A 19299-nucleotide genomic window follows, 5' to 3' on the forward strand; every position below is an offset into this window, starting at 1 on the left:
AAAAGCATGATATCTCACCTGTCTAAAAGCCACCTGATTGCCAGTGCATTTCAAAGCTATGGGAATCTCTGTTAACACTCTAATTAATTAATTAATAATTATACTTTATTACCCTTCTTTTGATCATCAGTGTGGAGTTTCACGTGAATATTCTACTGGTAGCGCTTCTAGTTTTTTTTTAATTTGCCCATGAATACTTTACACCGTCTTCGTAAGTGTCTTTATCTATTCAGGAGTTAATGACTTATCCTCTGAAACAGTTTCCATCAATTCAGGGCTTTGTAGTTTTTATTTTCTCCCCCTTCATCTTTATCTCTCGTGGCAGAAATTGCAGTTTTTTTCTTCTTTCATTGTGGAAAAGAATGAGTAACATAGATATGTATAATGCTTTGCGCTCTTTGCTAAATTTATTTTGTTTTACAGTTGTTTACTATACCAATCTATTCTATTCATAGTCACTCTTTTATTTACGTTAAATAATAATTGTTTCCTTTGTTTCTTTTTTCTTCATTTCCTTTCTTCATTTTGCTTTCTTTAACCCTTCTTTCCCTCCTTTTTTATGTACATCTTGCTATTAGTAGATTTAATAGAGACAATATGGTCTGAGAACAGTAGAATTCCTTTCCCTTCATTCTATAATAATATTTCAAATTGATATTTCCCCCATCATGACTACAGTTTTAATCACATCTCTTCAACCTTTTGTGTTTTTGCCTATGACTTTTGCAGCTTCTCCTAATTGTCTCAATTTACTTTTCAAAAAAAGGTGGCAATTAGTTTATAGAGCCTAGTTTACAGGATAATTTATTTTTATAAATGTACTGAAGTAGGCCAGCAATGACTCTGGAACTCAGACTCCAAATTGGGAAGATACCAGCGGGATGCTCCGGTCCCATTGCTGTGAATGGAAATTTGGCAGAACACCACATTTTTTGTCCTCATTGGCAACAGTGGTGGGGCATGAATGGCCATAGTTACATTTATTTTCTTTAGGGGAAAAGGAAATTGCGTTGAGAATAGATTTTCAAAATCAATATAACTGCTGAAAAGTATTTATGTAAGCAGATTATGCAAACACATAATTGCATTGATTTGGAAAGACCTAAATGAATAAGGCTCTTGCATTTTTATACCTTTCATAATATTTCAAAATGTTTTACTTCCGATGAAGACACATTGTAATGAATGATTTTCAGATTTCAGGGATGAGTATACACTTGGATAATGAAATATTCTTCAGAGTGCATGTTTTCATCTTAATGGAAGTATTAGAATGTAGTTGCTCAAATACTCCCTTTCTGCAGGTGTCTACCGCCCAAATCCCTGACGTAATACTGCTTCCCACTTGACTCTTCCACCTCCTATTTCCTGTCCAGCAGGTTCTGTGACTTAACAACACCTTGCCTCCTGCAGATTTAAACTTAAAATTTGGAGGATGTGCTAGGTATAAGGCCTCACAGTATAGCAGGTAGAACATCACAGTTGACTTGAATATAACAGGTGAGTCAGCAAACATGGAACAATCACTGCCTTCAGTTCATAGGAACAATGTTGAAGGTCATTAAAATATATCACCCCAGGACTGGGGTGATAAATTTAAGCAGATTATTTGTCATTTATCTGTTTAAATGGACTTTACAGTTTTGGAACTGACACAATTTTATTTGTCAAATTTGACCCATGTCTATGAAATTGAAATGAGGCTTGAACTTTTACCTATTCAATAAACTAGTTTTTTGTTTCTATACATATATGCAAATCAAATGGCAGTGTGTTTTAAGAATTTTTTAAAAAAATTTCTCCTTTTTCTTAGTACTCAGAGGATATAAAGCATAAAACAACTCTACTGGAACTACAAAAGATGTTCACGTATCTCATGGTGAGTGTTTAACTGGATTATACAATTCATACAGAAGGAAAATATTGCACATGCTACAAATCAGATTAATTTCTAATCAGAAATCAAAACAGAAATTGATCAAAACATTCAGCCATCTGGCAGCATTTGTGGAGTAAGCAACAGACACAACATTTCAGGTCCATGACCTATCATCAAAACTTGGAAAAGTAAAAAAAAATTGACAAGAACAAAATGGAAGTCCTCTGGGGTGGAGGACACGAAAGATTAAATGGCAAAGAGGCTCATGGTACAAGACCAAAAGGAGTGGTAATCGGACAAGAAATGAATCAAAAGATATGTCTTGAGGTTTGTAAAAACAGAAAATGCTGCTAATATTCAGCAGGCCAGGCAGCATTTGTAAAGAGAAACAGAGTTAACAGAGTTAATGTGGAAAGAAAGTACGGGCTGAGAAAAGGTTTGATTTAACTGTAAAAACATTTGGCTGCTTTCACTTAACTGTTCCACTGTAATATCCTTTACAGTGTAAAATTTTAAAATCAATAAGCATGATGGTAGTTCTTAAACATTCAACAGTATGACCGCTAATAGATTTTGAGTAATGGAAATTGCTGAGGAACTGGGAGTCATTGAGGTTTACAGCATGGAAACAGGCCCTTCAGCCCAACTTGTCCATGCTGCCCTTATTTTTTTTAAAACCCCTCAGGTGAATGAGCCGTAACTCAGTTTCTCCTTATAATTGCTGCCTGACATGCTGAGTATTTCCAGCATTTTGTTTTATTTCAGATTTCCAGCATCTGTCTTATTTTGCTTTTGTATGTCTGTCATCTGGAAGGCAGGTCCTTGAATAGTGGCTGTCCAAACACGAAGAAAGGGTAAAAAAGAAAAGCAAGAGAGAGAGAAAAAAAACTGAACTGCAAAGAATTAAGGAACAGAATAGAGGCTGACTCTTAATATTGTTCACTGTTGAATCCAGAAGGTTTGTAATGTGCCCAATTGAAAGGTGAAGTGCTGTTCCTCAAGCTTGCATTGGAATATTGCAGAGGACTGAGAACAGAGGCCAGCTTATGAGCAAGCAGAATTAAAATGCCAGGCCACGTGAAGCTCGGGCACATTTCAAATTTTCCAAATCCTGATGAAAGGTCACAGATATGAAATGTTATCTCTATCTCTTGATCCTGCCAGACCCGTTGAATATTTCCAGTCTCCATTTGTAATAAGGACTAATATTGATAGCAGAGATTAATTTAATACTCTAAATGATTAATTCTTTTTGAAATATCTACTTCTTTAGGAAAGTGAGCGCAAAGCATATAATCCAAGACCATTCTGCAAAACCTACACCATGGACAAACAACCATTGAACACTGGGGAACAGAAAGATATGACTGAATTTTTCACTGATTTGATTACAAAAATTGAAGAAATGTCACATGACTTGGTAAATTTGAAACTTTTTTTGTATTTGCTTAAAATCAGAAAAAAGCTATTATTTGTCTAAAAGTGTCCTGATTTTTTTTTAAATTAGAAAAACACAGTGAAAAGCTTATTTGGAGGCGTTATAACGAATAATGTAGTATCATTGGTAAGTGTGCTTAATGTTTGAAATGTCAGAAAGTTCAGCATCTTTTCTAATGAAAGCTAGTAGTGTCTGGTAAATTTTAAAATTGCAACTTTTTTTAAAATCCAGGATTGTGAACATGTTAGCCAGACAGCTGAGGAATTCTACACAGTTAGATGCCAAGTAGCTGACATGAAAAACATCTATGTGAGTTTTGTCTAATTTTGTAAGATTAAAGCAATGCAAATTTGTTTATGTATTAATTTTCAAAAACAATGAAGATGAAAGATTTTCAAAAGGCTAGTAAAAATGGAAGCATTACAGGATATTTCAAAATGCCCACCATCACCCCTCATGTCATGTCTGCTTAATATTTTTAGAATAAAATATAATGAGGCACAATGTTGGTGAGCCCTGTAACCAACAAAACTATACATGTGTTATTGTTTATTCGTTGAATTATTGCCTACTTTAAAATGTAATCAATGATAACTATTGCAGGAGAAAAAGAACTAGCATTTTTAAAAATAATTGTATTTCTTTGTAATCTCAGATATTTTGCTTTCCCATGACTAAATAATTTTCTGCACCAAAAGGGATATTTTATGATTCTACTAAAATTGCACTGTGGTTCTTATTGACATGGATTAGATCTGACTTTTAAATGCCTTGAAGTCAATATAATATGTTGCGCTTATTTTTAATTCTATAGCACAACATTTAGATATATTTTACTGTCTGGGTCGGCCTCGGCTCATTTGGTACCACTCTGAGCTCTGAGTTACGTGGTTCTGGGTTTGTATCTAACTCTGAGGTTTGTGCACAAAAATATGCACTGATATGAAGTGTAATATGGAGAGGGTGCTGCACTGTCAGAGGTGCTGCCTTTCTGATGAGAAGTTAAACTGAGGCAGCGTCTGATTTCTCGGGTAGATGTAAAAGATCCTATGGCATAATTTCAAGGAAGAATAGGGGAGTTATCTTGTGGTATCCTGATCAAAATTTTTCTTCATATGACAACACAAACTCAAGATCATCTATCCTTATCACACCGTGGGAGTTTGCTGTGTGCGAATTGGCTGCTTTGTTTCCTAGTTTACAGCAATGACTATGCTTCAAAAAGTGCTTCATTGGCTGTAAAGTGCTTTGAGATTGTCTGGTGGTTGTGAAAGGTGATATATAAATATGTGATTCTTTTTCTAGGAGTCACTTGATGAAGTTACTATCAAAGATACTCTGGAAGGTGATAACATGTATACTTGTTCCCAATGTGGAAAGAAAGTACGGGCTGAGAAAAGGTTTGATTTAACTGTAAAAACATTTGGCTGCTTTCACTTAACTGTTCCACTGTAATATCCTTTACAGTGTAAAATTTTAAAATCAATAAGCATGATGGTAGTTCTTAAACGTTCAACAGTATGACCGCTAATAGATTTTGAGTAATGGAAATTGCTGAGGAACTGGGAGTCATTGAGGTTTACAGCATGGAAACAGGCCCTTCAGCCCAACTTGTCCATGCTGCCCTTATTTTTTTTAAAACCCCTAAGCTAATCCCAATTGCCCGCATTTGGCCCATATCCCTCTATACCCATCATACCCATGTAACTATTTAAATGCTTTTTAAAAGATAAAATTGTACCCGCCTCTACTACTACCTCTGGCAGCTTGTTCCTGACACTCACCACCCTCTGTGAAAAAATTGCCCCTCTGGACACTTTTGTATCTCTCCCCTCTCACCTTAAACCTATGCGCTCTAGTTTTAGACTCCCCTACCTTTGGGAAAAGATATTGACTATCTGCCTTCTCTGTGCCCCTCATTATTTCATTGGCTTCTATAAAGTCACCTCTCAGCCTCCTACGCTCCAGAGAAAAAGGTCCCAGTCTGTTCAGCCTCTTATAACTCAATTCATCAAGTCCTGGTAGCATCCTAGTAAATCTTTTCTGCACTCTTTCTAGTTTAATAATATCTGTTCTACAATAGGGTGACCAGAATTGCACACAGTATTTCAAGTGTGACCTTACCAATGTCTTGTACAACTTCAACAAGACGTCCCAACTCCTGTATTCATTGGTCTGACTGATGAAGCCAAGCATGCTGAATGCCTTCTTCACCATTCTGTTCACCTGTGACTCCACTTTCAAGGAGCTATGAACATGTACCCCTAGATCTCTTTGTTCTGTAACTCTCCCCAACGCCCTACCATTCACTGAGTAAGTCCTGCCCTGGTTCAGTCTACCAAAGTGCATTACCTTGCATTTGTGTAAATTGAACTCCATCTGCCCTTCGTCAGCCCACTGGCCCAATTGATCAAGATCCTGCTGCAATTGGAGATAACCTACCTCACTGTCCACCATGCCACCAATCCTGGTGTCATCTCCATGCCCCCATATTCTCATCCAAATCATTAATATAAATGACAAATAACAGTGGGCCCAGCACTGATCCCTGAGGCACACCGCTGGTCACAGGCCTCCAGTTTGAAAAACAATTCTCTTGACAGAAGCCAGTTTTGTATCCATTTAGATACCTCACTCTGGATCCCGTGAGATTTAACTTTATGCAACAACCTACCATGCAGTACCTTGTTAAAAGCCTTGCTAAAGCCCATCTAGACAACATCAACTGCACTGCCCTCATCTACTTTCTTGGTTATCCCTTCAAAAAACTCAATCAAATTTGAGAGACATGATTTTCAACTCAAAGCCATGCTGACTGCCCCTAATTGGTCCTTGCATCTCTAAATGCCTGTAGATCCTGTCTCTCAAAATACCTTCCAACAATCTAACTGTTACAGACGTGAGGGTCACTGGCCTGTAGTTCCCAGGCTTTTCCCTATAGCCCCTTCTAAACAAAGGCACAACATTTGCCACTCTCCAATCTTTGGGCACCTCACCTGTGACTGCCGATGATTCAAATATCTCGGCTAGGGGACCTGCAGTTTCCTCCCTAGCCTCCCACAACATCCTGGGATATACCTCATCATGTCCCACAGATTTATCTACCTTGATGCGGTTTAAGACTTCCAGCACCATCTCCTCTATAATATGTGCACTCCTCAAGACATCAATATTTAATTCCCCAAGTTCCCTAACATCCATGCTTTTGTCAACAGTAAATACTGATGAGAAATACTTATTTAGGATCTCATCCATCTCTTGTGGATCTGCACATAGATGACCGTGTTTATTCTTAAAAGGCCCTATTCTCACCCTTGTTACTCTTTTGCCCTTAATGTATTTGTAGAAGCTCTTCGGATTCTCCTTTGCCTTATCTGCCAAAACAGTCATGTGCCCCCCTTTTTCTCTCAACTTTACTCCTACAACCCCTATGCTCTTCAAGAGATTCACTTGATCTCAGCTGCCAATGCACGTCATGTGCTGCTTCTTCTTGACCAGGGCCTCAATATCCCGAGTCATCCAGGGTTCCCAATTTCTGCCAGCCTTGCCTTTCACGCTGAGAGGAATGTGTTTATCCTGACCCCTGGTTAACTCACTCTTGAGAGCACGCCACTTATCAGACTCCTTTTTCCTTCCCACCGACTCCCCCAATTAACTTTTGAAAGTTCTTGCCAGTTACCATCAAAATTGGCCTTGCCCCAATTTAGAATATTAACTTTTGAGACAGATCTATCATTCTCCATAGTTATCTTAAAACTAATAGAATTATGGTCACTGGTCCCAATGTGATCCCTCGCTAACACTTCTGTCACCTGCCCTTCCTTATCTCCCAAGGGGAGGTCAAGTTTTGCCCCCTGTCTAGTCAGGCCATCCACATACGGAATGAGAAATTCCTCCTGAGCACACTCAACAAATTTCCCTCCGACAAGCTCTCTAGTACTATGACTGTCCCAGTCAATGTTGGGAAAATTAAAATCTCCGACTATTACCATCCTATTTTTCTTGGAGCTATCTGTAATCTCGTTACATATTTGCTCCTCAATTTCCTGCTGACTATTAGGGTTGTACTACAGGCCCCCAATCGGTAATTTCCCCCTTCTTGTTTCTCAGTTCTACCCATATAGACTCAGTGGCCGAACCCTTGGATATATCGCCTCTCAGTACAGCCATGATCCTTTCCCTAATCAAAAGTGCAACTCTCTCTACTCTCTTACCTCCTGTTCTATCTTTCCTACAGCATCTGTATCCTAGAACATCAAGCTGCCAGTCCTGTCCTTCCCTTAGTCATGTTTCAGTAATTGCTATAATATCCCAGTCCCATGTACCCATCAATGCTCTGAGTTTGTCTGCCTTGCCCATCAGGCCTCTTGCATTGAACTAAATGCAGTTTAATCTGGATTTCCCTTGGTCTCTGTTTTGCTTCTATCTGATCTTCCTGATACTAGGATTACTGATACTGCCTTTACTAATTAATGTTGCTCTCTTTAACTTCTGTGCCGACCTCAAACTTCTCTTCAGTCTCCCTACTGCTTTCAATCCCACCTCCTTGCCAAACTAGTTTAAACTCTCCTGAGTGGCTCTAACAACTCTCCCTGCCAGGATGTTAGTCCCCCTCCAGTTCAAATATAACCCATCCCTCTTGAACAGATCAGCCCTTCCCCAGAAAAGATCCTAATGATCCAAAAATCTAAATCCCTACTCCCTGCGCCAGCTCTCAAGCCAGGCATTCATCTGCATAATCCTCCTCATTCTCCTCTCACTAGCACGTGGGTACTGGTAGTAGTCCTGAAGTTACTACTTTTGAGGTCCTGCTCATTAGCCTTTTGCCTAATTCTCTATATTCACATTTCAGGACCTCATCCTTTTTCCCACCTATGTTGTTGGTACCAATATGTACAACGACTTCTGGCTCCTCACCCGGAGAACTGAAATGATTTCATATTTATTGATACTGTGCATATGAGAGCTCTTTCTCAGCATGGTGGGGTACTTAACTAAATGATTAGGGATACTGGCATTGTAGTTGGCAATTACGCTTTAACAGAGTGCATCAACAGCTGGTTCATTTTTATACAGAAGAAGGAGATGAGGGTGAACTGAAAGCCATCCCCAAGGCTGAGGTTTGAAATAATAGGAACATCTGATGATGGAATAGTATGATTAGTTAAGAAATTAATGAGAAACATCATGCAGCTAAATCCTGTTTCTACATGATATCATTTTACAGAATGAAAGTGATTGATTAGGTTCTAAACTGAGTTACACATGCCGCTCCCCTCAAACATATGAAATCACTCGAATACAAACTATCTTGTTCAATAATCAACATAATTATTTCCAAAAAATGATCTCTAAATTTTACATCCTCATCATTGCCTACTATAAAGAAACGAGTTTCTCTTGCAATGCAAGAAAGTGGAAACATTATTAAGATATTAATATCTTTGTGTATTTTACTAAACTTTAGGGGTGAACTGCTCAATACTGGTTTTAAGGAAAATCCTTTTTCACAGAATGAACTTGGCCCTGACCCATTTCGTAAAAATAGCATTTACCTGTAATGAAAAGTAGGAAGAGAAGGACAGTGTGCTTTGAGAGAAGCTCCTTGGCTGGCTGAGGTTCTCTCTGCCCCTTGGAAGTGCTTGAAGTAAAGTCTTTACTTGGTGGAGGGGAGGAAAATATTTCCACAGCTTCAAGTAAAGATTTTACTTCTACTTTTTTCCTATTTCACACAGGTAACATCAAAATTGAGATGTAGTACCATGGTGGAGGGGAGGAAAATATTTCCACAGCTTCATGGTACTACACCTCAATTTTGATGTTACCTGTGTGAAATAGGAAAAAAGTAGATGGCATGTCTTTGCCTGAGATATAATAATCTGTTTTAAGTTAAACAAATTATTGCTAAATAAAAGCAAGTTACTGTAGAAAACAGAAAATGCTGGAAAATCTCTAGGTCTAATAGCATCTGTGGAGGGAGAACAGATAACACTTCCAGTCTGGATGACTCTTCATCGGAGCTTTCCACAGATGCTGTAAGACCTGCCCCAATATCACTCAATAATTTAACAAAGGCATAAACTGTGCTCATTCCGTTCCATTGTGCATTTATAGTGACGAGACATATTTTGTCTTTCACAGAGCTTGTTTCAAGAAATTACCTCGAATATTAAGTTTCAATACCATGCGATACACTTTCAATATGGTTACAATGATGAAAGAAAAAGTCAATACTCACTTCTCTTTTCCTCTGCGCCTTGACATGACACCATATACTGAAGATTATCTAATGGGCAAAAATGACCGCATAGATGGTACTGTAATGATTTTATCCAGTTTAATAGTACAGCTTCACTGCAAATTAAAATAATTTTAATTATTCAATTTTGCTTTGAAATGTATATTCATCATTCTCTGATTTTAAGTAATTACTTTTGATACGTCTTACTGATGGTAATTTTCAAGATATAAAATGCAGTTTCTTTCAATGATTTCTACTAATTGAGGTTTTCTTTTTGTGGTTTTGCATTTTCTGAAATTGAGCCTTAGATGCAAACTTCAAAATCACAAAAATTATAGCTACAGATTCTTGTAGTAGGTTAAAGAAGGCTAACACTGATCCATCTTTAAAAGGAATTAGAAAGCTAAGTGGGGTAAATCTGTGCAAGTTCTCTTTCTAACATGTATTTTTTGGTAAATTATGAAAAATGTTGTATTCTTGAGCTGTCCTTCAAATACACAGTGCCATTTGTCATAAATTGGTCAAAAATATTGTTTTATGTGTCTTTTAGCTTCATTGAAGATTTCCTGTATCTGATTCCTTTACCTATTGCCCTGACAGAATAAGTTAAAAGGGCTTCTTTCTTTTGTCCTGGAGTTACTGTATCAATTTCCACCAGTTTGATGCTGCTACATGCTCATTGATAAAGGACTTTCCAGTATTTAAGTCAAGAGCATAGCAATCTTTAGAATTAAACGAAAAAAAACTGTACCTGGTAATGCTATGCTGAAGTGAACTATGTTTTGAATTGTCATTCTAGGTTTCAAAGAGAATGGTGAAGTTAAACAAAGTGAAAGCTTTGAGTATGATTTGATAGGAGTAACAGTGCACACAGGGACAGCAGATGGAGGCCATTACTACAGTTTTATCAGAGATATTGTGAATCTTCATGGATATAAAAATAACAAATGGTAAGCAGATTTTTATTGTGCCATATTTTAAAAATTCAGTTATATGAACTAGTAATGAAGACAGCAACGTTCTGTATTTTCTTTCTTGTAACATTTCTGTATTTATTAATGCTTAAAATACCTTAATTATACCAACTAAATGAAACTTGTGCACAAGTATTTTTAAGATTCTGAGTAACACTCTGGCTACAAACTTAATAGCATTGGTTTTAAGAGATGTAGTTTTGCCTTTTTTTTAGGTATCTATTTAATGATGCTGAGGTAAAGCCATTTGATTCTACCCAACTTGCCTCTGAATGCTTTGGTGGAGAAATGACAGTAAGTTATATTATTTTTTCTGTAAAAGAGAAGTAAATGCAAGTGGTAATGTTACTCCTTTTCTAGCATTCACTTTTCTGTCCCTCGAATCACAATAATTGTACTTCAGCATATTTTGTTCCTCTGCTTAATTAGAATACTTAGTTGAATTGAGCAAGCCCCATGATTGAGAACGTTATTTCTGTTCAAGTCCTTCCTTTTAGTTGGGTGCTCACAAAGCAGGCCATTACATAGGAAATATGTACATCCATAATGACATCATTTACCCTAGTAGGAAAAATATGTTGCAGTTGGAAGTGAGCACCAAATTATTTGTCTAGAAACTAAGTAATTTAGAGCAAAAATATGCTAAAAAGAATAAATAAATTAAGCAAGTTGATAATTTTACAGAAGCATTTCCTTTATTTTCAGTGCATGTTTTGGGTAGAAGAGACTAGCATTGAAATATGTGTTAAATAATTTTTCTGGGTTATTTCTGTTTTTTCAAAAAATCTCTTTTTCCAAATTTTGAGGCTGATAGCATTGTGAAAAGAAGCAATGCCAACTTTACAAATTAATTCACCTGGCCTTTGCCTAATAACCCATTTTCTGTTGTGCTTGTGATAATTTATTACTGATGAGAATAGATTATGTTGATTAGGAAGGTGGTAATGAAAATGACCGTAAACTGAATTTTCTAATTTTGGGAACTCTGATAATCATTTGGGTTCATCGGTTGACTATAACAGCTTGGATTGGAGATTTTCAAAGCTGGATTGATGGTGCCACTGGGAAAAATAATGTGCAGCTCAGTCAAGGTGTCAAAAGGTTCCTTATCTCAAAGCGTACATGTATCAAATAATAAAATACAACTTAAATGGAGAGAGATTGCAGAACTCAATGGTGCAGAGGGATCTGGGCATCCTGGCACATGAATCTCAAAAGATTAGTAAGCAGGTACACCAAGTAATTACTAAGACAAATGAAAGTAGGGAAATTTTACTGCAGCTGAACAAGGACATTGTTGAAGCCACATCTGGAATAATGTGTGTTGAAAAAATATGTAATTGTGTTAGAAACAGTACAGAGCAGGTTCACTGGACTAATTCTTGGGATGAAGGACTTAACCAAGGAAGAAAGAAAGATTGAACATGTTGGGGTTTGGAGTTTGGTGGTCCTACGGTTAACATCAACACTTAGGACCAAGGGGGGAATAAGCAATCATGGTTCCTACTCCTAATTGATTTTGACTTGGAAGTTTCTGAGTGAGGATTAATTAGTATATCCATTCCCACCATCTGTTGCACCCTCTGTTCAAACAGCATGCCAAAAGTCACCAGCCAGTCTCTCAAATAAGCATTAGAATGTGTCTTGAGACCCTGGATGTGAGGAATCGACAAATTATTATTTTAGAACATAAAACATAGGAAAACTACAGCACAAACAGGCTCTTTGGCCCACAAGTTGTGCCAATGATATCCCTACCTACTAGGCTTACCTATAACCCTCAATTCTATTAAGTCCCATGTACTCATCCAGAAGTCTCTTAAAAGATCCTATCGAATTTGCCTCCAAGTAGGCTTACATTAACTCTGCAGTGAAGTTATTGTAAAAACCCTCGAGTCACTACACTCTGACACTTGTTTGGATGCACTGAGGGAGAATTTAGCATCACCAGTAAACCTAATTAGTGCATCTTTCGGACTTGTGAAAGGAAACCAGAGTACCTGGAGGAAACCCACGCAGACTCCACACAGACAATGACCCAAGCTAGGAGTTGAACCTTAGCTGTGAGGCAGCAGTGCTAACCACTCTGCTGCCATTGGGAGAAAAATTGATAAATCTCAATTTACCAGTATTGTACTGTAAAACTAGGCTATCTGCCAGGTGCATTCTAATTTTTGTTCAAGAATGTCCAAATATTTAATAAAATTTCAATGCCAAATCTAATTCATAATCCCTGTATTGGATGTTTGCAGTGCAAAATATTTTATTTCTTTACCAGTGCAGAAGGTCTTTATAATTTTTTGTAGCTCCAGTAATGTATCCACAAAATAATTTTGACCCCTTTTTGTTTTCCTTTCATCCTGTTCACATAACAGTTTCTTCCTTGCATCATTCTCTACAAGCAATCTGTTTTGTAGAGTTTAACAATACCTTTCAGTAATTAGCGCCTTTGTTACCCCACTTGCTGAGCTCCCTCCAAATATCAACTACACTATTTCGTTAAATCAAGCTTTAGGACACCTATTTAATGTCCAGTTAACATGTTTCTGTGCAACCAATAGTAATAGACACTTAAGATTTTGGTATATGTATATTACATAATATATATAAAGTTTCAGATATTGAATTAGGTAAAAACGTAATTAAAATTTTTTATTTTGTTTAGACCAAGACTTATGATTCTGTCACGGACAAGTTCATGGATTTTTCCTTTGAAAAGGTAAATTTTTTAGCAAATAATCAGGATTTAATATTTTATAGTTATTGCTATTTGGAGATGATGATCATTATCGAATAGTTCTACATCTTTTGTAATGCTTTTTAACCCCCCACTTTTGGTATTGCATTCCTTTTGGTTGAAAGCAGCGGGAGGACCTGACTGATGTGGAGATGCTGGGGTATACTGACTGACCATTGGAACAAGCGTTTTTACTGACAAGCTCTTTATAAAATATGGCAGATATATTTGTTCACTTAACAGAGATAAATATAACTAATTTGCATATTTTCAGTTTTAATGTGAAAAACCTTTTCATCCTTAACTTGAACACTAAGTTTTAGGCAGAACTTTTCATCCAAAAAAACTAAATGTCATAATGGTGAAAAACCAGAGTAATTGCACTGGTACATCAGGCGCACTACAGACTATGGTCATCTCACACTCAGTCACGTTTTGGGACAGTGGTGAGTTTTGTGGAGCCTGGCTGCTCAAGAGCAGTTTCACAAGGTTGTCCCTATCTTTCAGTGCTCTGGGAGACCCCGCTTCATTGACATGTTCCCCCACCCCTCTCCCACATGGGTCACCAGCATTGCCCCCACCTCTCCCCAGTAATGACCCCTGCATGATTTCTGGCCCCCATAGCCCGCCCTGTCATAACCAACCCCTTGGTTATGGCACACTGCCAGGGCACTATGTGGCCACTGCCTGGCATTCCACCCACCGCCTGGGGCTTCAATGGCCTCCTATGTGATGTCCCACTGGAGAGGTAGGAACATTCCAGGAGGGGGCACAATCGTGTGCCAAACTCACTGACTAGATTTCAATCTCTTAATCTCATGCTAATAAGTCTGCGATCCGTTTCATGCGTGTAGAAAGGGACCAGGATGCTTGCAAACCTTTGGTATCAGGTATGGAACCGATTTTTTTTTAGGCCCGCAAGCTATTTTCTGCAAGAAGCACAGTAAGGTTTGAAAATCGCCCCCTCTGTCTTGGAAACCTATGTCCTGAAAATGAGAATATGATTTTAATTGTGCTAATCTGATTTTTATTATGCTAATACAATTTTTATTCTATCACTTGTTGATATTGACTGGCATTGCACATGAGGAGTAAAGACTAAGTGCAGATCAACCCAAGTCTGGGAGGAAGATGTAGAGAGAAGGAGGACTGAAGAAAGGGTGGAAGAGAACCAAGAAGAAAGCAGGGTGCATGAAAAAAAATAAACCAGGTGCTTCCCTACAATGACAAAGGGATGCCTTGTTTATCTGTGCATATTTTCTAATAAGAGTAGCTTTTATTTTATCAAATTACCAAGGAAACCTGGAGTTTATGTTTGCAACTACTAATCCACGTGGCTCAGATTAGGATCTCTAAATTTTGAGGTAATGGGTGTGATTTTCCTTCTCAGCAGGGTAGTCATTGCTTGTGTTAAGTACCTGTACAATATTTACATACATTGTAGAAATCTGTTGTACAAGGCAATCTCATATTTTGGTCCAAAAATCGTGTTTTTGATGTACTTGACCCATAAGCTAACCCCCCCACCCCGCCCCATTACAACTGCCACATGCTTTACTCGCATTAGTTGGCCTCAATTTTTCACCCTGCAACTGGATGTTTTACTTACTGGTACCTTATAACTGAGTACGAGGGAGCAAGCAGCTGATGCGCTGTTGCAAAGATAAATGTGATATTAAGGCACACCCATACAGAGCAGATCCCATGTGAAAAAAGTGGTGATTTCCCACATTCCATTTTTATATTTGAAGTATAAGGCAACTTCTGTTTTTGGGGGGCATCACTTGAGGTTTCAGAGGTTGACTTATTTGCTAAGAACTACTGAATTGGATATCTGTTAAAGGTATACTTGTGATAAAATGTGTAATGGGGAAAATCTATACCACTAATAGGGATAAACAGGAAAGGTTTGGAAACCTTTTTTAATTTAGTTGAGGATTTCTGTTCCCTTGTTACAGGGACAGAAAATCCATGATATGATTTGTATTTGTGGTTGTTCATTGGACTGGCTGCATTTCCACTGCCTGTTGTTTAGATATACAGGTCTCCATTTAGTGAATTAATGTTGTTGTCGATGGATGATAATTGCAGACGAATATTATTCAAGAGCTGAAAAACTTTTGGTTTTTGATTATGAAGTCATTTGCAAGATGAAATTCATATTGCCTACAACACAACCATTCTTTCCATCCCACTTGTTACAACATTGTCTAGGTTATCCTGTCGGAGTGTCATTTTGGTGAGGCATTGTTATTGCATCTTTGGAATCATTTATTAAATTAGGAGAGGTACTGAGAAGGTGATGCCAATTTTTGAGGGAGAAATAAACTGATTTGAAGGAAAGTCATTTTACTTGCATTGTTTACCTGAGATTATTCCTCGGCCAAAGTGAATGGTGTTTAAAGGTAATCCTGCACAATTATTTAACTACTAGTTGATCTCCTGAATGTCATACAGTAAGGCAGGAAACTTAGTAACTCTTAGCTGTCTCTTGCTGCTGTTGCTTTGTTTTTCCTTTTTCTCCCATCTGTTTCTCTTGATGCATCAGCTTGTTTTCACCTTTGTTTTTCTCGCTCCATTTTGTATTCCTTCCTTTCACATAATGTGATATTATGGGGAGAATAACTCTTGTCTTTTGCAGCTGCCTTCCCTTTCTCCTCCAATTACTTGTGTTTCTCCACCTAATTTTTGCCATTGTCTCTAAGCCCTTCATCTCTTTGCTCTGACCAAAGATTCGACTTATTGCTTTAGTGTTATTCACCTCACTCTTAACACACTATCCATTGATCTCCCCCTCCCCTCACCGTGTTTAATATATTGTTTCAAATTTTTGGAACACACTAAAGCTGTGACAGGTTGATTGTCAATCGTTTTCTCAAGTTCAGGTTCAGATTCTTTAATAAAAGAAATATAAATTATTACCTTTGATAAATATTTTTGATTGGTCCATTTGTTTTCCAAAATTATCTGAAGTGCCTAGGGAGAAAGTGCTGGCGCTTTGGAAAAATATCCCATAAGTACAACTGATTGCACATTGATCAATTTTATTTTGGCTAAGGCTTATTTTCATAACAGAAATTTCAGTTACTGATGAAAAATCTAATGCATGAACTTCTGAAATGTTAATGGTAGGTTTATTGCAATCACTGATACACTCTGACTATAAATTAGCAATTGTGTGGCACCTTAGCAATGCAAATATTCATTATAGTGCCATCTGTAAGAGGAACAGTTACTGCACTTGCAAATTTTTAATCTAACCTACACCCCAAGTACAAACTTAACATGCAGCAGTTATATATTTTGCCAACGGAAGGAATGTCTGACGTTTTAATTCACTGATGTATTTTGATCTTAGACACATAGCGCATACATGCTGTTTTACAAGCGTGTCGACACAGAGGAAGAAAATGGGAAGGAGTACAGTTTTGATGTTTCACCAGAGCTTTTGGAGGTATTGTGTTTTTCTTCTGAAATGTTGACTCTAGATTATTGGAAAAAAATATTGACAGAAAAGATTGGAAGTAATGTTTTGTAGTTGTACAAGAAAAGGCCATCAAGTCTGCTCCATTATATTAATGGTACAACCAATTAACCTTCCACATACCCTTTATCAGCACAATATCCTGGGAGACCAAAGTGGCTTAATGCTGAAAAATTCCTGGAAATCCTCCAACCCTAAAGATAATTAGACAATTAAACTGTATCCAGCTTCCTTATTTGAGAAGCAAATCAAATTCTCTAAATGCCTGCACTTTTTAAAAAAATATAGAACAAAGAACATCCCAGCATGGGAAACAGGCCCAACGAGCCCGCGCCGCCGCATCTTCCCACACCTACCCCGCCCTGTGTGTATGTGAGTGGAAACCCTAATGTAGCCAGATTCAGGGGAAAATAGTGTCAATTTGGTACACCGATCAGCCTAAGAGCACATCTTTGGGGTGTGGGAGGAAACCGGAGCGCCCGGATGAAACCCACGCAACCACAGGGAGAATGCGCAAACTCCCACAGACACTGGCCCAAATCCATGTATCTGCACAGCTAGCAGTGATAGTCACTGAGCTGTTGTGGTGCCCATCTGCTGGTCCAGGATTAAGCACACACAACGACATGAAGTACTAGGCCACTCCCGGAACCTCCAAGAGCAGCCCACGCACGACCCACCGTGTGCATGCCCCTCGTTTGACAACAAGGTGGACCGACCCTGTGGAATAAAAAGACAATACGTTAACATATAAAACTACACTTCCGGTGTCATCCCGAGGCTCTGACCCTATTTAATACCCTCTACTATAACCCTCCATCCTTGCTTCGCTCATGTGTCTGTCTAAGTAAACCTTAAACAAGTCTAACGTGCCTGCCTCCACCACCCTACTCAGTAGTGCGTTCCATACCCCCACGACCCTCTGCATGAAAAACCTTCCTCTCATATCCAAATTATACTTCTCCCCCCCACCCTTAGATCGTGACCTCTCGTAATTGTCCCCAATCTAGGGAAAAGCCTTCCACTGTTTACTCTATCTATTCCCTTCAGTATTTTATATACCTCTATCATATCCCCCCTTAATCTCCGTCTTTCTAAGGAGAAGAGCCCCAGTTTCTCCAACCTTTCCTCGTAACTCAGTCCTTCCATGCCAGGCAACATCCTGGTAAACCTCCTCTGCACCCTCTCCAGGGTCTCCACGTCCTTCTGGTAGTAAGGTGACCAGAACTGGACGCAGTACTCCAAATGCGGTTTAACCAACGTTCTGTACAACTGAAGCATTAGACGGCAGCTCTTATACTCTGTACCCCTTCCTATAAAGGCTAGCATTCCATAAGCTTTCTTCACAACCTTCCCTACCTGTGTCAACACTTTCAGAGACTTGTGCACCTGCACTCCCAGGTCCCTCTGTATCTCTATACTCTTAATCGGTCTACCTTTTATCACATAACTCCTCCCTGCATTATTCCTTCCAAAATGCATCACCTCGCATTTGTCAGGATTAAATTCTATCTGCCCAATATACCAACCTATCTATATCCTGCTGTGTCACCTGACAGTCCTCCTCAGTATCTGCCATTCCTACCATCTTGGTGTCATCCGCAAATTTACTGATCACACCACGTACACCCTCTTCCAAGTCATTTATATATACTACAAAGAGGAGAGGTCCCAGTACTGAGCCCTGCGGCACACCACTGGTGGCTGGCCTCCAGTCAGAAAAGGTCCCCTCGATAACTACTCTCTGTCTCCTATTTCCCAGCCAGTTTTCGATCCACCTAGCTACCTGTCCTTGTATCCCATGTGCCTTAACCTTTTCTACCAGCCTACCATGAGGGACTTTGTCAAACACCTTACTGAAATCCATATAGATGACATCAACGGCTCGCCCATCGTCAACCGTTTTTGTCACCTCCTCGAAGAATTCCACCAGATTCGTAAGGCAAGACCTCCCCCGAACAAAGCCATGTTGCGTATCCCTAATCAGATCACAACGCTCCAAATGCTCATACATCCTATCCCTAAGAATTTTTTCCAATAATTTTCCTACCACCGATGTCAAACTAACTGGTCTATAATTACCAGGGTCATCCCTACTACCCTTTTTAAACAGCGGTACCACATTAGCTACCCTCCAGTCTTCTGGGACCTCACCTGTGTCCAAAGAAGAGACAAAGATTTGCGTCAGAGGCCCAGCAATTTCATCTTTCACCTCCCTAAGCAGCCTGGGATAAATACCATCAGGCCCTGGAGCTTTATCCGTTTTTATGCTACCTAAGAACCTTAGCGCTTCCTCCCTCGTAATGGATATTTCCTTCCACTGATCTACAGCTCCCTCCAAGACACTACACGACACCAATCCCGTCTCCTTCGTGAATACCGACGCAAAGTATTCATTCAGGATCTCACCCATTCCCTCAGTCTCGATACATAGCTCCCCTCCCTTGTCCCTAAGAGGACCAATTTTCCCTCTAACCACTCTCTTGCTCCTAATATAAGAGTAAAATGCTTTTGGATTTTCCTTAATCCTGTCGGCCAAGGCCATT

The 19299-nt window shown here is 38.7% G+C and overlaps 1 protein-coding gene across 4 annotated transcripts in view; it reads left to right on the forward strand.

The window, feature by feature from the left end:
- usp34 (ubiquitin specific peptidase 34) overlaps nt 1-19299 on the forward strand; it is a 290233-nt gene that overhangs the window by 192028 nt on the left and 78906 nt on the right. For all 4 annotated transcript variants that reach the window (XM_080200367.1, XM_080200368.1, XM_080200369.1 and 1 more), the window contains exons 43-52: nt 1814-1879; nt 3153-3299; nt 3387-3443; nt 3549-3626; nt 4623-4717; nt 9459-9631; nt 10358-10508; nt 10748-10826; nt 13198-13251; nt 16628-16723. In XM_080200367.1, coding sequence (XP_080056493.1) covers nt 1814-1879; nt 3153-3299; nt 3387-3443; nt 3549-3626; nt 4623-4717; nt 9459-9631; nt 10358-10508; nt 10748-10826; nt 13198-13251; nt 16628-16723 — 996 coding nt within the window. The remainder of the gene's footprint in view (nt 1-1813; nt 1880-3152; nt 3300-3386; nt 3444-3548; nt 3627-4622; nt 4718-9458; nt 9632-10357; nt 10509-10747; nt 10827-13197; nt 13252-16627; nt 16724-19299) is intronic.

The sequence above is a fragment of the Carcharhinus amblyrhynchos genome, chromosome 12 (assembly GCF_965287045.1).
Source record: "Carcharhinus amblyrhynchos chromosome 12, sCarAmb.v2.hapA, whole genome shotgun sequence".
NCBI classification, from domain to species: domain Eukaryota; kingdom Metazoa; phylum Chordata; class Chondrichthyes; order Carcharhiniformes; family Carcharhinidae; genus Carcharhinus; species Carcharhinus amblyrhynchos.